Raw genomic sequence first — 21,601 nt, 5'->3', positions numbered from 1 at the left:
GGGTCGTCTGCATATATGACTGCTGCCTGCGAGTAAGGCTGCTCGCGTGGCAACGGGCGAATATTAGGTGTCGTCTAGTGTATCCATTCACGTGACCCTCGCTACAAAGATCAATGCTCCGGTGGTCCGCCGCGCATAGCAGCATGGCCCACGTGCCTTATTCTTCATCCTTTTCTCTTGCTACAGAATTTTTTTACTGTTCTTCACCGTACCTGTTTTAATTTTATCTTCTATATAAACGAATGTGTGTGTGTGGGCCCTGGGGGGAGGTGTCAAGCATTATTGGACAATAGCCCGATCAAGCAATGTTAATAAGGAGAGAGAAAATAGTTAATACAGAATGCGCACATTATTCAGATAACAAGTACTGACTCCAGGTTCTCTGAGCAAAAAACTAGTAAATCTCCTGATACTGATGAGACACTTCTATCATCGGCACGGACCAACCCACATAGGAACTACGCATGTGCGCGTGTACAAGCTAGCAGTAGCTAGAGCAGTCCAGAATATACGGGGACGAGAAGAATGCATGTGACACAAATATCTACGGGAGACGGCCTGTTTGCCGTGTGACAAAGGCACACGGCAAAGGAGCTGTAGCACACGACAAAGTGTTTGCTGTAACACACGGCAAACGACATACAGCATAACTGCCGGCAAAGAGCCTGTTTGCCGTGTGTCGTTTGTCGGGCACTCGGCAAACACTTTGCCAAGTACCAAAAGCGACACTCGGCAAAGATTTTTCAAAAAAAAACAGCGAAAGCTGCCGCCGGGCTCGCCGCCGCAGCTCGACGCCGCGCCGAAGCCGCCCATGCTCACCGCCGCCGCTGCCCGGGCTCGCTACAGCAACAACCGTACGCCGCGCCGCCGCAGCTCGCGCTCGCCGCCGTTGCCGTAGCCCGCGCTCGCCGCCGTTGCCGTAGCCCGCGCTCGCCGCCGCAACCCCCGTGCGCCCGCCATCGCAGCCGTAGCTGACGCGCTCACCGTCATCGCCGTAGCCCGCGCTCGCCGCCGTAGCCCCCGTGCGATCGCAGTCACAGCCGTAGCCTGGGCGCTCGCCGCTGTTGCCGCAGCCCGCGCTCGCGGCTGTCGCCGCAGCCCCCGCACACGCTCGCCACAGCACAAGCTTGCCCGTGCGAGTCAGGAGAGAGACACGAAGGGAGAGAGAGGTCAGGTGCCTTATCCACCAATGGGGAGGGAGAAAAGAAGATGGATCCGGTCAAGACCACTTGAGCTAATCAGAATCAAGTATTTTGGGCACACGGATCGCTGACGTGGCGAGTTTGTTTTCTTTATGCACTTGTAACTAAAATTTGAATGGCTAAATGAGCTCAGATAAAAAAGTGGTAAACTACAAAGTTTTAGATCTCATTCAGCTCTACAAGGTTGATATACAACTTATTTACATCCGAAGTCATTTGGAAATTTCAAAAAATTAAAATTTGAATTCAGAGAACTTATAATGATATTTTGAAGTATAAAACATTGTCAAATACAAAAATATACAACTACAAAGTCTTAAATCTCGTCGAGCTCTAAAATTTTGGTATAGAACTTATTTACATCCGAGATAATTTGATAAATTGATACTTCAATTTAAATGTGTATCACATTATATTGTTTAACTAAAAAAATTTAAAATTTACGAACTGATCTGAAAAATTGCCAAACTTTGGCATTAAGGAAAAGATGTTGGGTATTGCATATACAAAAAGTTTGGAAGTGAAATCCCAATTCGACAGTCACTTTTGACTTGAACTCAGAACGATTCCCTCTCGAATCTATGCATCTTTTTGGGATAAGTTCAGATTAGTAAGGAGCGGACGTTAAATTTATGCGAAACCTCCTCAATTTTTTACTATAGCTTCAACACATGAAATTAAGATATTATTCAAAATTTTGTGATATTAAGAGTTGAAATGTTATTTATAGAATTTATAAATGATTCCGCTAGATGTTTCCGGTAATGGTTCAGGACGAAAAATTTTGAAATTCTCTCCCATCTCATGCATACGGCGTCAGATTGGACTAAAAAACATGAATATAATTTTTTGATTAATTTTAGTATGTTATTTAAATTAGTTGCAGTTCAAATTTGGTTTAATTCTAACAAATGTGTTTAATGTAAATAAATGATTAGAAAAAGCATACGTACTAAAAAAATTTAGATATTAACATAAAGTACTATGTGCAATATGTTTACACTAGAAAAAATTAGGTGAGTGGAATTAACTTTTTTTGAAAACGTTTGCCGTGTGTTTGCATATTTGCCGTGAGTCGTCATGACGGGCCCACGGCAAAAGGTTGTCGTGTGCTGAAAAACGGGCACACGGCAAAAAAAAAAAAAAAACCTGCACAGGGCATCCCAGCGGTTTCCGGTAGTGAATGTAATGTCACTCTCGATTCTTTCCAAGACTAAAAAAGCGTCGCTCTCTCGATTATATTACACCCTGATGATCTCGGACAGAATGCCGCTTATCCCGGCGAGACAAGTAAAAGCTGACGCTTGGGGCTACATAATCATGACTAGCTGTCGAGCCCGTACAGTACCAGGTTGCTGGTATTTCATGCAGCCATAGTCCGGCCCGGCCGGCCTATGCATGCATGGCCACATGCTGTTTATTATCCGATCCATACACATGCATGCATCCTTGCTGTGTTCTTGGAATCACCTACAGCATACCGGAAGAAACGACTGAAGAGTCTCTGTACATTGTATTATTAGCTACTCCAATAGTAAGGCCAACTCTGAACAGATTAGAGGATAATTAATCGTCCATGCATGCATGATCGAAATTCACTGTACATGCATATGTGTACCTTGCAATGGCCTCAATGATCGATCGATCAATTGATCGAGTGGTTGGTGTGTACAAGTAGTACGCACGTACGCATGCTGTCAGAAGCTAGCTAGTACTCTTAGCTCACAAATTATGCATGAGCAGTACTGGGGCTCATCTATCACTGTGCAAACCGTGACATATGTAGACCCGAGCATATCAGTCTATCACTCTGATCTGAGCGTAGTGTCACTTCAGGTTCAGGAAGGCCTTACAACTTGTGAATTGTGAGCGATCCGGCCTACACAAGATCTGCAAAAATGCCAGTGGATGATTGCAAACATCATGACCATATTATTGACCTCCGATCCCTTTTTTCGGCCTCAGAAATGTATGCATGCAACTCCATCCCCTGATCAGACTTTAGTCTATAGTGCCCTTTTCTGCTTCTCTTTTGAGAGCCTTTTACATGCTTGGCTTGCTAGGCCTCTTAATCACAATACTAATCTCCGTATACTAATTAATGCAAAAAAAAATAGTCAAGTTTGGTCGCTCGACACATATATAAACAGTCAACAAACGTCGACTTCCGAGGCATGCACTGCAAGCAGGTCCGTTATCTATCACGGGTGTTCAGTATATGCATGCATCGATCAGTGTTGCATCCATCGTGTTCCCCTTGTCCGGTCCGTTGCTCCAAATAATTCCCCACACCGTACCCGCGATGCACGCAGCAGGTCTCCTCTGCAACTTTCCCCTTGTATACTTCCTCCCGGCCTGCTCAACTACAGTATCTCACTATCCTGCTGCGTACCTGCCCCATGTGACACACCGTGCACCGTGTCTCCCGTCCCAAGCAACCTGCTGCTGCTATATATTTGTACACATGTGTAGTGTAGTATTGGCGTGTTTGTCCCCTCTTGTTTAGAGCTACACCACACGACATGCCTTGCTTGGTTTAGATAGATTGGACAGTCTTAAATATACCTTCTGACAAGCTTTTCTGTATTGTTGGTAGCCAACGACTAGGTTTCTACTTGCTTTTAGGTTTTATTTCCTACATTATCCTTCGAATATATAATCAATTTAGTGTCCTTATTATGGTCTCTGATTGTCTACTTTCGGCTTATTTCAGCTTCTTCACTCTCACAGGGCACTATTGAATCAGCTGAAATCAGACCAGCCGAACAGATTAAAGTGTCAATATTATAGATCGTCAGCTACGCGAGCCCTTAATTGCTGCTGTGTATTTTAATATGCTGTTAGATTAGCTGTTGATATATATAAAAAAACTAGCGTTCTTTTAATAGATATGTATGAAGTGTACGTGTTATTAATGTGACCATTGTTACGTTCATCAGTCCTTCAAAAAAAATGTTACGTTCATCAGATGTCTGAAGTGCGGCAGCTTTTGCTGGTACTATGCCATACCCATGCATTTCCGGGACCATGTAAACGCATTTTATGTAACCCATCCATCCATCCATATAGATGTCTAGCAATCTCATCTCGCGTCCAATCATATTGTGACCACGCTCGTCATTCATTCATGTGAAGAAGTACTGGCTAGATCGAGGTTAATAATGTTTGTCCTCTCCTTGTAAGAAAAATGTCACATCGATCGGTCGAGGGCATATGCTGATCGACATGGCATTGCTTGCTCATATACATTTCACGATCATCCATTCTTTTACCTAGCTGGTACTATCAACATACTGGGAGATAGTAGACATCCATGATAAGAGAATTTTTACAATGATTGGAAAAAATTAATAAGAGCCATCAATTTGATAGAGCTGAGTATGACTTCGTGTTAGCAAGGCGGCTTCAAGTGACTTCTCCCTCACCGGCCGCCGCCTTCCTCTTGCCGCGAGCTCGATCGACGGAGCCGCCGTGACTACTTGTAACACCCAGTAAAAAAACCGCGGACGGTCCGCTAGGGATCGGCGGACGGTCCGCCCCGGCCACGCCCAGATATTTATCTGGATGGATGTGGGACCCGCCTGTCATTCCTCCTCTTCCTCCTCACTTCGTCCAGAGCCGAGCGGAGCTCGAGCACTCGCGCCGTCATCGCCCCCTTCCGTCGATCTCCCTCCTCCGGCCACCATACTTCGATTCCTCGCGCAAGAACCTTCCCCGGCACCTCCTCCACCTTCCCCAACCCCCAGACCGGTTTCTTACGGCCGGAATCACCCCCGCCACCGCCCGTCACCATTGGAGGTGCTTGAAGCTTTGCTCCACCGTCGATCCGCTTCTCCAGTCATCCTCCGCCCGAACCGATCGCGGGAATGGATTCGTGGTGAGTTCCTTGTTCTCCCCGGTCTTTTTCCCCTTCCGTGGTGTGTCGCCGGCGCCGGTGAACGGCCACCGCCGTCGCCGCCGCACTTGCTTGTAGAGTCTAGGATTTTGTCCAGAGACGTTGTCGTCTCTGGTGGTTGGGCAGAGTGAACCGCGGATGGTCCGCCGAGGGGGGCCGAACGATCCGCCGTTAGGATTAGAAATTCGACCAGAGACGTCGTTGTCTCTGGTGGATTGGCGTAGGTGTGTTGCGGACAGTCCGCTACTGAGGCGCGGACAGTCCGCCAGCCAGTCTAGAAATTCACCCAGAGACGTTGTAGGTTCTGGCGAGTTGGCAGAGGTGTACTGCGGACAGTACGTTACTGGATCGCGGACCGTCCGCCGTATAGTCGTAAGTTTATCCAGAGACGTGGGTAGGTCTGGTAGGTCGGCAAGTTTGAGTTGAGGACAGTCCGCTGCTGCATAGCGGACAGTCCGCCAACTAGTTCATTTTTGCGTATGGTTATTTTGTAAGTAGGGGATTTTAGCTGCACTAATTTGTGTCATATGCATGTGCATTAATCGGCATTTCGTATATAATCATGCATATGCATTATTGCACCTCATTTAGGTGCGCTAGAGGTACATGTGTGGACGTGAAGCACGCGGTGTTGGAGTCGACCCACAAGACGGTGTTCGACGGATATCGCCAGAAGATGGAAGGACCCGCTGAAGCAACCAAAGACCCGGCCCAAGGTCGGAAGGGCCCAAGGCCGGAAATAATATTAGCACTGACTTAGTGTTACCCTCAGGCAAGTCTCGGTGCACATCCTATTAATTTAAATTATGACACCTAGATATGTATTTATTACTTGTGCAGTATGTTTAGGAGTTGTTTGAAACCCTAGTTGCATGAACCCTAGATGTCCTTGAGTTATACTAGTATGTATAGGACGATAGAAATGCTATGCTAGATAGGGTTCGGTAGAAGTCGAGTAATTCTTAGTTACTCGCGAGATATATGATAGTTTTATGTTTCTAGATATGAGTTACTAATTATTATGGATGAAAGTCTTGGAATGAAAGAAAGAATAGAATCTGAGAACGGGCGGGAGAAGTGTAGTTTCGCCTGTGTCGGTTAAGGACCGAGCCGTTGTTGGCCCTGCTGATCATGTTTGAACTGTACTAACCGCATGCCGGGAGTAGGAGGTAGTCGAAACCGGTAAGCCGAGTACTGCCTTACTTCGGAAGTACAGAACTTCTACCCACCCCTTAGGGCGAGTCGAGTGGCCGCGGAGAATCGGGATGCATTAGTTTACTTTTGGTAGTCTCTCGTAGGGCTCGGCTGACTATATGCAGGTGGGGCGGTTCTGTAGTTCGAGACAGGGAGGGGAAAAGTTGGTGCGCGTGGTCCGACGGGGCTAATGCGTGCCGTGTTGGTTAGGTCCACCTTGCAAGGTTAAATCGAATCGATTCGCCGTCAGTCGCTCTCGGATATGAGCACCTTGGTCACTGCGTCGCAGTGTAGTGTTGTGATGGAATAATGGTTATACCTATGTTGTTGAGCATATGATTTAGTATTTATTACTCCACTATGTTTGCTCTAGATTTGGTTATGCAAATATTAGACTATGTTAATTTATATAGAACTTGGGCTAAAATAAGGAAAGTGAGGAATTACTTTAGTCGCTGTTTTCTGCAAGATAACCACCAGCCAAAAGCCTTGCATGTCTAGATATGTGGGATAAGTTAAACTCACTGGTCGGGTAAGTCTTGTTGAGTATTAGTTGCTTAGGGTTTGTTGTTTACCCTATTTCAGGTTTAGGAGCTAACTAGGTGTCATATCAGTGGGCTCGATGTGGCGCCTTTTCTTCACGTTTTGGTAGTTCTCGATTTATTTAATTTGTTTTATTTATTCTCTAACAAAAATGCTCTGTATGTTAGATTCATTTCCGCTGCTATCTTTTCATTTGTAAATTTTAAATTTTAAACTGTTTTGTAAAAGTCTTAATATAATTTGCTATTTTTGTAAGATTGTATCATGCTGGTACCTTCTGCGCTCGTTTTCGTGCGAGACTTCTGGTGTGTTTCGGTCGGCCTGTGGGTTGGAAACAGCGTGTCAAGTTACACTTAATTAAGTTGATACGCCAACTAATAGCGATTATGTTTAATTAAGCATTTTAATTCGGCAGATCTGTCAAACTACTCGTTGTCCATGGCGACGGCGGCCGGCGGCGAGCGCCCGAGCACCCAGCTGAGGCAACGCTGCACCCCAGCCAACGGGCCTCAGGCAGCAACTGGGCTCAGGGAGATGGGCCTTCATCTGGCGCGGCCCAAATCAACGCTGCCCGCTCAGGTCCCATCTCAGCCGCACAGATGCCATCCTACGGTCGAAAATCACTTGAGGCCGGACGGTAACTGAAATACCGTCCACCCCTGGTCGGTGAACCAAACCCCGTCCACCCTCATGTCAGCAGACGCTGGTGCACGCGGCCGGCACGGCCCGACGGCGGTGCGCCGGCGTGGCGTCCTCCTCCGGCGCACGGATCGCCGATACCCTTGCCCTCCTCTTATTTGCATCGGCGCAGGCACTCTGTCTCGGCAAGCAGCCATGCTGGGACGATGGGTGCTGCGCCGGCGTGGGCTGCCAACGCGTGTCGCCGTGGCGAGGCGAGGCGAGAAGCCGCGCGGCCGATGAGGAAGAGAGCGCCGCCGTTGACCACGCGCGTCCCGTACGGGCGCTCCTACGCAGCCTAGCTCTCTGCAGAATGGCCAGCTTCGTGATGCCGCCATGGCAGGAACCTGGTGCGCGCGTTCTGCGACGGCCGGAACGCGCGTCAGATCTCCGGCGAGGCAAGCAAGCGACGGAGGAAACAGAGGGAGGGTGTTCCTGGCCTCCTCGCCGGCCGCCTCCTTGCCTGGCGCGTGTTGGATGGATCGCCGTCGTCCGATCCGTCCCGCACCGCGCGCGACGTTCGCTGCGGACACCATGTGGACATGTTTAAGATGGACGTAGGAACTCGAAAGTGTTCAACCAGGTGGACGAGTCGGATTCTGATATCAAAAGACGATGTGCCGCAGACCTTCTCCTTTGGGCGAACAGGACTACCTCTGTCGCGATCAAATCTTGTTTAGGCCTTTGGAGTTCTTTCATTTTGAATATGTAATTTTCTCCTTCTAGTTTGTTCTGGTTTTTGTTTCTCCTCTCCTCCTTGTGCCTTCGGGCTGTTGTATCCTGCCGAACTCTGTAACGTTTCTTGCTTTAATGGAAGTTCAGGCTGGTCCTCAATGGATCTGCCGTAGTTCCGGTCAAAAAAAGGAAGGAGTTCAAAGCACTGCCAGCGATCGTGACTACTCGTCCATGGCGACGGGCACCGGCGGCGAGCGCCGGAGCAGCCACCCGGCAGGCTAATGGGCTGAGGGAACTGGGCCTTCATTTGGTGCGGCCCAAACCAACGCTCCCCGCTCCAGCCAGCCAGGTCCCATCTCAGCCGCACATATGCCATCCTACGGTTAGAAATCATTTGAGGCCGGACGGTAATCGAAATACCGTCCACCTCCCTTGGTCGGCGAACCAAACCCCGTCCACCCCCTGCTCAAAAAAAAAACCCCCGTCCACCCCCATGCCAGCCGCGCGGCCGGCACGGCCCGACGACGGCGCCCGCGCCGGCCGATGAGGAAGAGAACGACGCCGTCGACCACGCGCGTCCGGGCCGGGCGCTCCTACGCAGCCTAGCTTTCTGCAGGACGGCCAGCTTCGTGATGCCGCCATGGCAGGAACCTGGTGCCCGTGTTCCGCGGCGCTACGGCTGGAACGCGGGGCCGATCTCCGGCGAAGCAAGCAAGCGACGAAGGAAACAGAGGATGGGTGCTCTCGGCCTCCTCGCCGGCCGCCGGCGCGAGCTGGAACGATCGCCGTTGTCTGATCCGTAAAGCACCGTGCGTGTCGCGCGCGCCGCGGCGTGGGCTGTGGACACCGTGTGGACATGTTTAAGATGGACGCAGCAGGCTGCTAGCTTCAAGATGACTCCACATTGGAGATCGTGATGCATTAGCAAAAAATAGAGAATCCCAATCCTCTAGCTCTAGCTCCAGCTCCCCATCGTCCCAATGCTATTCCTTCGGATATGATGATCTGGTCGTGGCGGCCTTCCCACGCCGTCGCCGCCGCCATAGCCCCCGTGATCCCCTGAAATCATCGCTGCCCCGGCAGCAGACGGCCTCGCGTACGACTGCACCACCAGCACCGACGCCGTCGTCTGGAAGTCCCTGGACGCGAGCAGGTCCCCGATGGGCCCCAGCTCCGGGCACTCGCTCCACTCCGCCATCAGGGGCGGAGCCAGGATGACATTTTTTTCATTGTTAGGGGGGGCCAACCATATAAATTTTTATAAAAATTTAATCAAAATTTAAATTTACAATGTAAATTTGGGGATGATAGGGGGGGCCAGGCCCCTGCCCGCCCCCCCTTGTCTCCGCCCCTGTCCGCCATGCCCGCCGTGAGCGCGGGCAGCCCCGGCAGCTTGCCCACCACGAAGAGGTCCTTCCCCAGCGCCTCCACCTCCTGGATCTGCGTCACCATCTCGCTCGCGTTGAACACCCCCCGCTCCCGGTACTCCACCCCCGCGCCGCCGCCGCCGTTGGCGCTCATGCTGTTGGCCCGGTCCAGGAACTCCCGCAGGCACGTGTCGTCGGCTTTGCGCTCCTTGAGCGCGTCGAACTGGTCCGCGGCGCCGCCCATGAATCCCCCGCCGCCGCCCTTCTGGACGAACCGGAGCACCGTCAGGTCGATGGCCGGGTTGCACACCATGCGTGTCGCCAGGGCCACCGCCTCGCGGTCGTCGCGCCCGCCGAAGAAGAGCGTCGCCACGCGGCACCCGGCGCCCGGCACGCCGCCGAGCCCGCGGTCCACCAGGATGCCCACCGTGCACGGCGACACGCGCTGGACGCTCTGGTTGAGCGGCTGGATCGCCGGGTTGAACATCTCCAGGCCGCCGTCCACCGACCGGTGCTTGTGGAAGGGCAGGACGATCAGTGCCGCGTGCCGGTCCTCGGCGGCGGCGGTCACGTCCTCGTGCATGGTCGCGTACGGCGACACGGCCGCCACCGCGCGCGCCGTCACGCCGGCCACGTTCTCCTCGTAGGCCAGCAGTGCGTGGGAGATGTGCTTGAACTGCAGTTCCACCTGGCTGCGCCCGCGCGTCGAGTGCTCGAACGAGGACGACGGCGCCGACGCGTTGATCAGGAGCAGCGCCGAGGAGCGGCCGGCGAACTCGATCAGGTGCAGGGCCTGGACCGCCACCGGCGACCGCTCCGAGGGCGACGCCACGTCCACGAGGGTCAGCAGCGCCGGCACGTCGCGCGCCATGTGCACGCACGCCAGCACGCGGAACTCCGAGTCCGGCTGCGCCCACGCGATGGTGCGCCGCTTGTAGAACACCAGCCGCCGCGCCGGCTTCACCACCATGGCCAGCAGCGGCGTCACCAGCGCCGTGATCAGCGCCGACATGAACACAAGAACAGTGAACGACTGGTCGCTCATGATCTGCACGCATGTGTTGCCTTGTTGCCAATCGAAGTGAACATGCATGCAGTGAAAAATAATAAAAAAGATTACTAGTAGTACCTTTTTGTTCTTCCCAATGTTGAGGATTACCAGCTCGATGACTCCCTTGGTGTTGAGCAGCAGCCCAATGGATATGCCGTCGTGCAGCGGCATGCCGAACGTGCCGGCCACGGTGACGGCGGCCACAACCTTGAGGATGGCCGCAGCCAGCGCCGCCACCATCAGCAGCACCGCCGCGCTCACGCTGGTGATCTTGGCGGTGTCCGTGCGGAGGCCGCTCATGGCGAAGAAGAGCGGCAGCAGCGTCCCAACCACGAAGTCCTCCACCTTCTCCACGATGGCTACGCCGACCGGCCCGTTGGGCACGGCGAGCCCGAACACGAAGGCGCCGAAGATGGCGTGCGTGCCCCCGGCGTCGGCCACGAGCGCGGCGACCATGACGCCGATGAGCACCGAGCACTCCTGCAGCTCGGTGACCACCTCCCCCTCGGCCACGCGACCCGCCAGCCGCAGGAGCATCGGCCGGACGACGAGGTAGCTGGCGCCGACGATGAGGAAGCCCGAGGCGATGGTCCAGACGCACGGGACCATGCCGTAGCGCACGTGCGCGAGCGCCGTGGCGACGGTGAGGCCGGCCCACGCCCAGGTGTCGTTGATGAGGGACGCGGAGATGGAGAGCTGGCCGACGTCGGTGCCGGCGAGCTTGAGCTGGGCGATGTTGCGCGCCAGCACGGAGAAGGCGGTGGCGCAGAAGGTGGCGCCGAGGAAGACGGGGAAGGAGAGGGTGTTGAGGAACTGGTCCGCGGTCCTCCGGGTGCCGTCGGTGCTGACGGCGACGTAGCCGGTGGCGGCGCCGACGAGGAAGGGCGGGAGCGCGGAGGCGGCGGCGAACCAGAAGCTGCGGCGGCCGGCGCGGAGCAGGGTGTGCAGCTCGATCTCGACGCCGATGGTGAAGGTGTAGTAGATGAGGCCAAGGAGGGACATGGACTCGAGGATGAAGAGGCTGCGGACGGGGAAGGCGATGTCGGAGAAGTGGGGGATGCGGCCGAGCACGGAGGGGCCGAGGAGGAAGCCGGCGAGGATCTCGGCGATGTAGCGCGGGATGCGGAGCGGGGTGAGGAGGAGCGCGACGGCGCGGGTGGTGGTGGTGATGAGGATGATCTGGAAGAGGAGCAGCGGGAGGGAGAAGTCGAGCGGGCTGTCCCCCGTCCAGATGCCGCTCATGGTGATCTTGCCGGGGTAGAAGCACAGCAGGTCCGTCTTGTCCGGCGACATGGCGTGCTTCCATATCTCCTCCAGCGGGTCCGTCGACGCCATCGATATATCAGCAGTAATCTTCCGATCGTGCTCGATCAATTCGTCGACGGCGATGACTACCTAGAGATGATCACTGGAGGCTGGCTGGCGGCAAAGGGAAGGAGAGAATGAAGCGCGTGTGAGGTTTGGAGTGATCACAGGGAGGATCAGAGTAGCTATTTTCGTGCAGACTGCATGCGCTTGCATTTGGATTTGTGGCTGCGAGCTCTGATGTAGCGAAAATGGCCTCTCATGCCATATTTCAATATAATGTTTTGGCGATTGATGACACACGCAACACTTGAACTAATGTGTTTGCTTAGATGATATACTCAGGCTTTTAGGTTCAAGTGATGACAAAGAGAAGAGAGGCGAAGCTAGGCCCGAAGGGCCGCCCCTACGGGGGTTAGCGGACGGGGGTCGAGGGGGAGCCGCCCCTCGCGGGTCTCAGGGCAGCGCCCTGAAACCTAAAAGAAATCAAGTCACCGGTTGAACCGACGCCAAGCAAATTACACACGTCGGTGCATTGACTTGAGCACGTCTGGGAGTTTTAGTATCACCGGTTAAACCGACGTAAGGCAAAATGTACTCATCGGTGCAATGACAGAGATGGCCTGCGGGCTAGGGTTTGGCACCGGATGAACCGACGATAGGAAGTTTGAATACGTCGGTGCAATGGCAGAAGCAGACCAAGGAAAATGCATACATCGGATGAACCGATGATGCACCAGTTAATGGCGTCGGTGCAGTTGTCCAGAGAGTTTGTTTTTCAAGGATCAGAGGACAGTTGCACTCACCGGTTAAACCGACGCTAACATTACATACACCGGTCGATTGCGTCGGTTGATTGCCCGTACACGTAACGGCTAGTTTTCAGTGGGCAGTTTAGTATCACCAGTTAAACCGACGATGGCGATTTGGGGAGCATCGGATTAACCGGTGTTAAGCACATTTCTAGCAGCTTTTCTCCAACGGCTATATTTGCTTGTGCTGCCTATATATACCCCCAAGGCCGCACCATTTGAGTGTGCTGGAGTTCAAGGAAGTATACAAGAGCTAAAGATCATCTCCAACCACCATAGAGCTTCATTGTACATCATATAGGCTTAAGCACACTTGTGAGAGTGCTTAGTGCTTGTTTAGGCTTAGTTCTTGAGAGAACTAGCTTGAGAGAAAGTCTTGCTGCGGCAAGCAACTTGTGTACTCGTCGTGTGACCCTCCGACTTGGTGTGGAGTGGCAACGACACTTTGTGCGGGGAAGGAGGCCCCTACTTGGTGTTAAAGCTCCAAGATAGTGAAGACGGTGCCGTGGTGACGCTTCGAGATAGACGGTGGCGGTGACCTCGTCTTTGTGACTTGGCGTCACTTAGCCTTTGCTTGTCGGGAGCCTTGGAGGCGTGGCAAGACGGTGATCAAGCGAAGAGACTCGGCATCACACTTGTTCTTTGTGAGCAAGTGGCCGTGGACGTAGGGAGGGACTTTGGTGTCCTAACCGAACCACGTTAAATCGTGTGTCTTGGTGTCTTCACGGGAGTTTGCATATCCTCTCCCTTACCGCTTTACTTACCGCATTACGTTTCCGCATTTACTCTTTCTTGCTTACCTTTACTTTCCTAGTTAGTTTGATTAGGATTGGCTATAGGTTGCAAGTCTTTTGGGGTAAGTAGAGGGTAGCATAGATAAACCTTAGTCATAACTAGCATGTGTAGGACGTGTTAGGTTTATCTTATGCAATTAGATTGAGCCCTAGGATAGAAAAGCGATTAGCGACCCTATTCACCCCCTCCCCCTCTAGGGTCGGACACCCCGGTGATCCTTACATCTGAACGGAACCAGCTCATTTTATTTATTTCAATTAAAAAAAGAGAGAACATGATTTGCTAGAGAGAGGCTCCCAATCTTTCTTACAAAGATTTCCCGGATATTGTTCGGTCTACTACCTCGAATTTTCAGATCAACACCTCCTATTCTTCTTCCTCAGCATGCCTTACGGTTATGGAGGCAAGGTGGCATGGTTGGTGGATGAAAAAAGCCGCGTGGAGGGATGAGACCCTTCTCTTCTTTGGCACCCGCAGCACTCCCTTCACAGTTTCCTAAGAAAAAAACAAGCAATGTCCTAACAGTCTAAGAGCATCTCCAACAGACTAGATAAACTTAGTTGGCTAGATAAAAAAAATAGAAAAAGAGAAAAAATCATCGTCCAACGGACTCTCTGCCTTGTTTGGTTTGGAGGTGAAAAAAATTTCATACAAACTTTTTCACATGTTTGGTTGCAAACTTTTTCATATGTTTGGTTGCAAAGTTAATAATTGCTACATGCACACAACTTTTCCATATGTTTTGTTACATATGACCTCATTTCTTGGATCCAATTTCAGCACGGTAGCAACCATACACATGGTTTTTTCGCAGTGAATTTTTCCCCAACTCAACCAAACAAGACACTGTAGCAACCAAACACATAACACATGGTTTTGTATCCTGCTCCAATCGCTGCTCACCTCCGGAAAAGAACAAAGCCCACCCCAGTACTCCACTCGGTATCTCTGCCTCCCGCCCTCTCCCGGCCTCCCTTTCCCGCATCGGCGCCCTGCCGGCACTCTCGCGTCGCAGCTCCGGGGCCTGCGCCACCGTCGCACCCTCGCACCACCCCGGCCCCTCCGCCCGCGGCGTCGCGCTGGGCATCGAGCTCCGCCCGCGGTGCCGCGCCACCGTCCGCTGTCTGGGCCATCGTCCGCTCCGTCACCACCGTCAACGAGCTCGCAGGCCCCGGGATTTGCACCCCGTCGTGCTCGAGGCTCACTCCCCATGGGCGGCGGGGAGGGAAAAAAAAGAAAGAATCGATAGAGAGAGGAGGAGCAGAGGGGGCTCGGCGGGGAAGAGAAGCAGAGGAGGCGCTGTTACGTGTGTTACATGGCTAGGCTGGTGGTCCCCACCCTTTAAAAATCCAAATAGTTAGTTAAATAGTTAGTTAAATTAGAATTTGGCTAGTCTGATTTAATTAGTTTTTTGGAGATGCTTTAAAACTAGACAATAATACACAGTTGCTTTGGAACTCGAAGCACTGCCAACACTTTTTTTTTATAAAATCTACGCACCGTGGATAAGAAGAGTGTTCATCTTTTTTTTGCGAAGGGGAAGGATATTGATTAAAGCACAGTGCAAACCCCATTTACAGATAGGTCCTCAGAAAAATAAGAAAATACAACGAAGCCCTTGTGGCTTTGGATGTGCCGCAAGACTCAGCACCACAGACCCACCATGGTGCATGTAGAACGATGAACGCCTATCGGGCATCTTCTGCCGGAACCGGAGAAGAAAAGGAGCCACGATTACCTGCTCCAACAGCCAGAGCACGCAACCCAGCAAAAAAATCCGCTCTCGCCGGCATGGAGACCAACGAGCCGGAACTCGATCCCATCAACGGGGAAGAAATCCCCCGCCACTTCACAAAAGCAGGGGAAGAAACTGACCTCCAAAGCACTTCGCCGAGCACGCCGCCGAGAACGCCGCTGTGACCGAAGAAGAGCTTGAGGATTATTGATGGCCGGCGAAGCAGTAACAGCGCCGCCGCCATGAACAAAAGCTCCGCCACAAAGGTTGGCGAAAGCACCGCGACCCTCCCCCAGACGGCAGCAGACGCATCCACGCTGGCGCAGACCTTCACCGCCGTCGAGGAACAAAAAAATCCCTTGGAGCTGCTCCGATCCCCTCGCCAAGATCGGAGTACCCACAAGCTCCTCTATAGCGACGACTCCCGCGGCGAGCTGCCCGGCGATGAACAAGGTTAGAACCAACGAAATGAAAACCTTGTGGATGTCCATGTTATCTCTATTCTTTAAGTTGTGGTTTGCTCCCATCTCATGGCCTGGCATTTATATACCATGACAATCTAATAAAGATCTGTCCAAAAGTTTGGCATACTTATTGCGGTCGTTGGAATAATAGATGTCACATGAGTTTTGATCTAGGGAATCAATATCTCATAGTTAGGCATGAGAAAATGTATTGTGAGCTTTAACTATAGTGGAAATGCACGTACGTGCATCGTCGCCGGTGATGACTAGCTAGCTAGCTAGCTAGCCAGCGGAAGGTGATCACGTCAAGGGAAGGAGGAGAGAAATGAAGCGATGCAAGCGCGTGTGAGGCGTGGAGTTATCACAGGGACCGAGCGACGAGTAGCTGCCTATTTTCGTGCATGGCAGGCACTACTTGTGTTTGGTTTTGTGGTTGTGAGCTCTGCACGGAACGAGCTCATTTTATTTCAATAAAAAAAGTGAGAGATAGAATTGATTGTATAGTTGTTGTGTATACACTACATAGGGGTATGGTAATGGGCTAAGGTTCTATCATTTCACAGCTCAACTTCATCCTTAATTTTTTTTAGATCAAAATTGTATAGAATTAAAACTCAATTTTTTTAGGATCCGACTCTTAGATTATCTACTTTAAATTTGACGGCCCTTTACCATTCGTAGTACTACATGATTTGCCAGAGGAGGTCAGTAAGACAGCAAGAGAAATCTTGACCTACTATCCTTCACATTTAGCAGCCTACTACTACTAACCCCTTTTCTTGTCCTTGCATGGGTAGAGTGGGCCAAGTCGAATAATTATCTATCTTTAACATTGTGATATGAATAATTCAACATTTTTATTAAACAGATTCAACATTTGATGATCAAAATGTTGAAATTGTGCAAAAGAAATATTGAAAATGGAAGCAAGAAAATATTGAAACGTTGAAATCGAAATGTTGAACAGTGACCATCTTGTCGCAATCGGCCTGTTAGTTGCGAGACAAGGTTGGGCCGCTTTGTGCTTGGGCCGGACCGAATTCCCGATAGTCTTTCGTGCCGGGCTTTCCTCTCACTCAAAAAAAAGAAAAAGAAAAAAGGCAGCAGCAGTTCTCCGCAGGCGGCAGGAAGGCTTGAGCCTGACAGCCAGGAGCGCCACCGGCCACCGGCTCGACGGTTTCACCTCCACTGAGGGCTGCGGCCAGCTTCTCCGCGACTCCGCTCTCAGGCAGGCAAGGCAAGTGCTGGTCGCCTACCCAACCCAACGCGGGGGCCCCGCCGGCCGCTGGACCTGGTAGAGAGGCTGGCGCGACCATGCAGCTGCTCGGAGCCTCGGCTAGGCGGTGAGTGGTGTTTCTCTTTGCCCCCTCCCTGCATATGTTGGCGCAGCCTGGCACTTGCATCTTGCGGGGATTTGACTCGGCTGGCGATTCTGGATTTGCAGCTTCTGTTGGTCAGGTCAGTAGGGAAATCCCATCTTTTGCAGTTGAAGGGCAAAAATGGGGAACTGAAATTAGCTTCCCATCGCAAGCCCTTTCGCAAAAGTTGGATGCTTTCTGAATGATGGCGTGGGTTAAGAATATATCCGAATTTATTCTGCACTTTTTTAGGTATATCCGAATTTTGCAATGTGCATTTAATCTATTTACTCACTCCAAAGGCAAAACAAAGATGATAGCAAATGCATGGCAGCTCAACTACTTGTCCTCAAAGGAAAAGGGGGATGATTTACCTCGGCAATCGGTACTGTCTCATGTAAGAAGCATCAAGCGGTATGATGTAGGATTCACAGTTGTTTGCTAACCATATGGATGCTGACAGCAGCAACATGCCAAATTATGGATAGGTTGCAAGACCCACCTAATCCAACATACCTGCTACATATTTTGTTTTATATGTTGATTCTGTTGTTTCTGTCGTAAGTAGATATGTTCGGCGTCTGATAGAATTATCACTTCCATTCTTAAGATAGCGACATGATTGAAATTTCCTTTCTTCTTTTACACGAGCAGAGAGGTCATTCTTCGTCCTTCATTACAAAATGGTTTTCCCCTACATATTCTTCCTACTATTCTCAAGGAATCTATTCTGAGAACCTCTTCACACACTTTCCCCTTCACCCTTGAGAGGCCATCTCCAATTCATCACCGTGCTATTCCTTCATACTCAGGCCATTATCATACGAGATTTGACAATCAGCAAGGACTGGTAAGAAGATGCTGAAGAAATTGTTGCCAAAGACTAAGAGCAAGAAGAAGAAGGACGCAGCCTCCTCTGCGATACCCACGTTGGATCGGCTCCATGAGGTTTGTCATCCCCTTAAACCGAATTCTTTGCTTGTCTTCCCTGTTCTTGCTGTGCTAGTGTTCCTTCAATAGTATGTAGGAGTCCTATAAATTTCTTTGGATGGCAAGATAGGTCTGGAGTCTGGACTGGATTAGGGGCGTTGAAGTTCATGGAGGTTTAATATGTTCTAATCCAGAAAAGTTCTAGAACTGGAAACTGATCACCTGCAAAATATGTAAATATTTTTTTTCTTAGAATGGTGCCTCCATCGTTGCTCCCTTTCTTAAGAGCATGCTAGTACTGTAACTTCTTTTGTTGGTAAGGACTGAATTAGAGTGTGCAGTTCATGGAGTTCGCGTGTCATGAAACAAGCCTATCCATCTATTCCATCTTCAGTCGCATGATGTAATTTAAACATGTGGGATTTCTGAATTCAATGGATTTCAGAAGATGTATTGAAAGAAAATAATAGAAGATTAGAAATCCTCACATTTGAAAAACAAAATTGAGGAAGAAGTCCTTCTTGGCAAAATCTGCCAGCCTGTCTTAATGTTGACCTTCAGGTAGGATGTGTATAGAAGAATCAGTTAAGTTCTAGATGGTCAGCTTTATTTTCGATCCAATTCAAAATTTGTTCAGCACTAGTCAATTTTGAGGACTTTGTATATTATCTGACGTTGACACTATGGATGTATCTGTTTTGCGATCATGACCTTCAATCTGCATCATAAAAGTGATTGTTAACAGATCAGCTAGTTATGTTTGGGATGCCATGGTATTAACTTGCTACCTTAGACTGACCTTTCACGATGGTGTATTTTTTTTTATTGTTCATGTGGGCAGACTCTAGAAATGCTGGAGAAGAAAGAGTGTTTCCTTCAGAAAAAGTGTTCTGCTGAAATAGAAAAGGCTAAGGATTATACAAAATCGAAGAATAAGAATGGTAAGGAATCATTAATTTGGATAAAAGACATATGTTAGTCTTACATTTTGTTTACAATATTGCGAGAATTTTTCATACATAATTGTTAAAGTTGCAAATTTGTTTGCTTGCTAAGTTTTCAAGAGCTTGCATGTCTAGACACTGTTCCCAGACTACGAGTTAATCACTCCAGTGAAAAAAAAATCTTGAACTTGTGATACTCTCTAGTCTCTACTTTTTTTGTAACTTTTTACATATATATGAAATTACTTATTGTCTGTTGCAGCTGCAATTCAGTGTCTAAAGAAAAAAAAGTTGTACGAGACACAAATTGAACAGCTATCAAATTTTCAATTGCGAGTTCATGACCAGGTAATAGAAATTTAAACTTAGAATCTTTGTAGTACATCTTAGAGCTTCTAAAAGGTTGAAATAGACTGATAGGAAATTAATTTTGTAGATTATAATGCTTGAAAGTGCAAAGGCAACTACCGATACTGTTGATGCTTTGCGTTCTGGATCATCTGCTGTCAAAGCTATTCAGCAATCACTGTAAGATTCCATTTTCCCTCTAATTTTGACTAAAATGTCTAATTAAGCTATAGTACACCATATCTGAAAAGGCTATCATTTTCTACAGCTCTTGTAATGCAATGAAAATATATTCTCGATCTAACAGTTCTGTCCAAGGTAGCTCAGTGCCTTTTGTTAGGAAGTTTGTACGCATTCTGAAGTTAACTAAATTCTTGTATTACCGAATCTCATGTAGGCTATGCATATATTAAAATGTTGTAATAACTGGTACATGGGTGAACTGGTTATGGTAATTCTCGTGCAGGGACATCGATGATATTGAGAACGCCATTGATGAGGCAAACGAACAGACAGAAAATATGAGGCAGATACAAGAGGCACTTGCAACACCAGTTGGTGCTTCTGCTGATTTTGACGAGGTACTGATTCTCTTGCTTGGTAAAAAGGTGCACATGCTCAAAACAGGATCAAGCCATAACATGAGCAATCATTTTTTCAAAACACGTGAAAAACATTCTGTTTAATTTCTTAAAACAGGATGAGCTAGAAGCAGAGCTGGAAGATCTGGAGGAGGAAGAGCTCGATGAAGAGTTGCCCGCACCACCAGTGAGGATATCTGCACACGTGGAACCATTAGCAAAACAAACATCATCTTCTAAGCAGAGCAGTGATTTGAGTGAACTGACCAAACTTCAGGCAGAGATGGCACTTTAGTTGTAGCTTCAAGCTTGGCTGACATTGGGAGGGATCCTGGTGCTTACTTGTATTTGAATTTTGTAAATTCAGGTTGTTGTAGGTAGGGATGAAAGTGGTAATCTGAACTGTTAGAATAAATTTAATATTTTAAAATAGATATGTATAAAATTTGATGGTGATCATTTCTTATATTATCAAGCATATTATTACAAATAAGAATAAAATTTTGCATAAATTATTTTATGTAATAGTTGCTCCCTACAACAAAAAAAAGTGAAAAATATACCGAATTTGTTTCCGAATCCATACCGAATTTTATATCTATCATTTGAGAAAATATAGGATGAATTTAAGGTTTATCTTTTACGAATCTTTACAAGCTCAATGCTCAAAACAAGAATACAAATTTGTATACAAGATTCTATATCCTATTTATTCGCAATAAAAAAAACGAACAAAAAACTGATTACCGAATAATTACCATTTCCGACCGTTTTCATCCCTAGTTGTGTAGGAGATCCGTGTCCGTTCCGACTCTGCGGCGGGTCGACAGGTCATTTGGATCCGAGACAGTGCCGGTTGCGGGCGCGAGGCAATATATTTATCTATTTTGTGCTCCCAAGTCCGTTCCCTTGTTTTGTCATAGCCGCAGATATCTGTTATCCAGAGCGATGGAGGCGCGGCGAGCGTGACCTAAAGAAGAGGCTCAAGACGACTGCGGGTGCGATTCAGGGGGGTGGTCACGACCTGAAGAGGATCGACGAGGCGATGGTGGTGACCTTGAGACAGCCGTCTAGTGCCGGCAAGGAGAGGAGCAAGAAGAAGATTGTCAGGAAGAAGTTGAAGCAGGAGGTCATCGACCTAATTCTCAAGGAGCCCTTTGAGCCCTTGGGAGAAGACGACGAGGAGGAGGTCCTGGACATGTCGAAGCCATACCGAGAGTGCCATGCCAAAACCAGGGCTGTCCTTGAGGCGCTGGCGGAATTCGACGCGGACATCATCAGGCAGTACCGAGCCAAGGGCTACGCGGAGGTCGATGTGCCGGTCACCGACGCCGATGACAGCGACGAGAAGAGTTAGGGCAGGAAACGATGCATTGGGCAGCAGGAGTTTGCGATATTCCCAATGATTTATGATGAAGTAATGAAAAAAAAAATCGAAACCTTACCATCTTGTCTTGCCGTTGCAAAGTGTATGTTCGATTCCATTACTGTACATTATGACCGTAGGGCGTATACAATTGTTTATACATAGTTTTTTGTGAAGAAATGTTTATATATAGTTTAATATGAGACTATGGATGCGCATTTTATGATCCAATAAGACGGAACCCCTCTAATGGTTTCATCACAAATCACACATATCTAGTGTTTTGTGCTTACTAGTTCTTTCAATCTCTTTGATTGTGCTATAGGGATTTATATGATATTCCCATGAATCTTGGATG

General features: G+C 49.3%; 2 protein-coding genes across 6 annotated transcripts; one reads left to right on the top strand and one right to left on the bottom strand.

The window, feature by feature from the left end:
- Positions 1 to 9,085: 9,085 nt before the first annotated feature.
- On the bottom strand, positions 9,086 to 12,139 carry LOC120643465 (cation/H(+) antiporter 15-like). The gene is made up of 2 exons (XM_039919829.1): positions 9,541 to 12,139; positions 9,086 to 9,376 (listed from the first exon to the last, which is right to left on the bottom strand). The coding sequence occupies exons 1-2, from the start codon at positions 11,938 to 11,940 to the stop codon at positions 9,143 to 9,145; spliced, it is 2,634 nt and encodes an 877-aa protein (XP_039775763.1). The 5' UTR covers positions 11,941 to 12,139; the 3' UTR covers positions 9,086 to 9,142.
- A 4,694-nt stretch (positions 12,140 to 16,833) lies between these two features.
- Positions 16,834 to 20,776, top strand: LOC120643463 (vacuolar protein sorting-associated protein 32 homolog 2-like). Of its 5 annotated transcripts, none has more exons than XM_039919826.1 (7): positions 16,834 to 17,059; positions 17,887 to 18,022; positions 18,846 to 18,945; positions 19,211 to 19,296; positions 19,385 to 19,476; positions 19,763 to 19,877; positions 19,996 to 20,397. In XM_039919826.1, the coding sequence occupies exons 2-7, from the start codon at positions 17,933 to 17,935 to the stop codon at positions 20,170 to 20,172; spliced, it is 660 nt and encodes a 219-aa protein (XP_039775760.1). In that variant the 5' UTR covers positions 16,834 to 17,059; positions 17,887 to 17,932; the 3' UTR covers positions 20,173 to 20,397. The 5 variants fall into 5 exon arrangements, 4 of the variants coding, with proteins under 4 accessions (XP_039775760.1, XP_039775761.1, XP_039775762.1 ...); XM_039919827.1 differs by lacking the exon at positions 16,834 to 17,059 and adding an exon at positions 17,160 to 17,174; XM_039919828.1 differs by lacking the exon at positions 16,834 to 17,059 and adding an exon at positions 17,512 to 17,760.
- Positions 20,777 to 21,601: the final 825 nt, after the last annotated feature.

This window comes from Panicum virgatum, chromosome 8K, assembly GCF_016808335.1.
Source record: "Panicum virgatum strain AP13 chromosome 8K, P.virgatum_v5, whole genome shotgun sequence".
NCBI lineage: Eukaryota > Viridiplantae > Streptophyta > Magnoliopsida > Poales > Poaceae > Panicum > Panicum virgatum.
Note: the sequence above shows the minus strand (reverse complement) of the source record. Positions and strands in the feature narration are given on the sequence as shown.

Bases quoted from the DNA above. Each gene is read 5' to 3' on its own strand.
- LOC120643465 (XM_039919829.1), bottom strand. From the start codon at position 11,940: ATGGCGTCGACGGACCCGCTGGAGGAGATATGGAAGCACGCCATGTCG. The intron at 9,377-9,540 runs AGGGGCGGAGAC...CTGATGGCGGAG, and splicing joins TCACGGCGGGCATGGCGGAC to TGGAGCGAGTGCCCGGAGCT.
- LOC120643463 (XM_039919826.1), top strand. From the start codon at position 17,933: ATGCTGAAGAAATTGTTGCCAAAGACTAAGAGCAAGAAGAAGAAGGAC. The intron at 18,946-19,210 runs GTAAGGAATCAT...TGTCTGTTGCAG, and splicing joins AAAATCGAAGAATAAGAATG to CTGCAATTCAGTGTCTAAAG. The intron at 19,477-19,762 runs GTAAGATTCCAT...ATTCTCGTGCAG, and splicing joins AAAGCTATTCAGCAATCACT to GGACATCGATGATATTGAGA.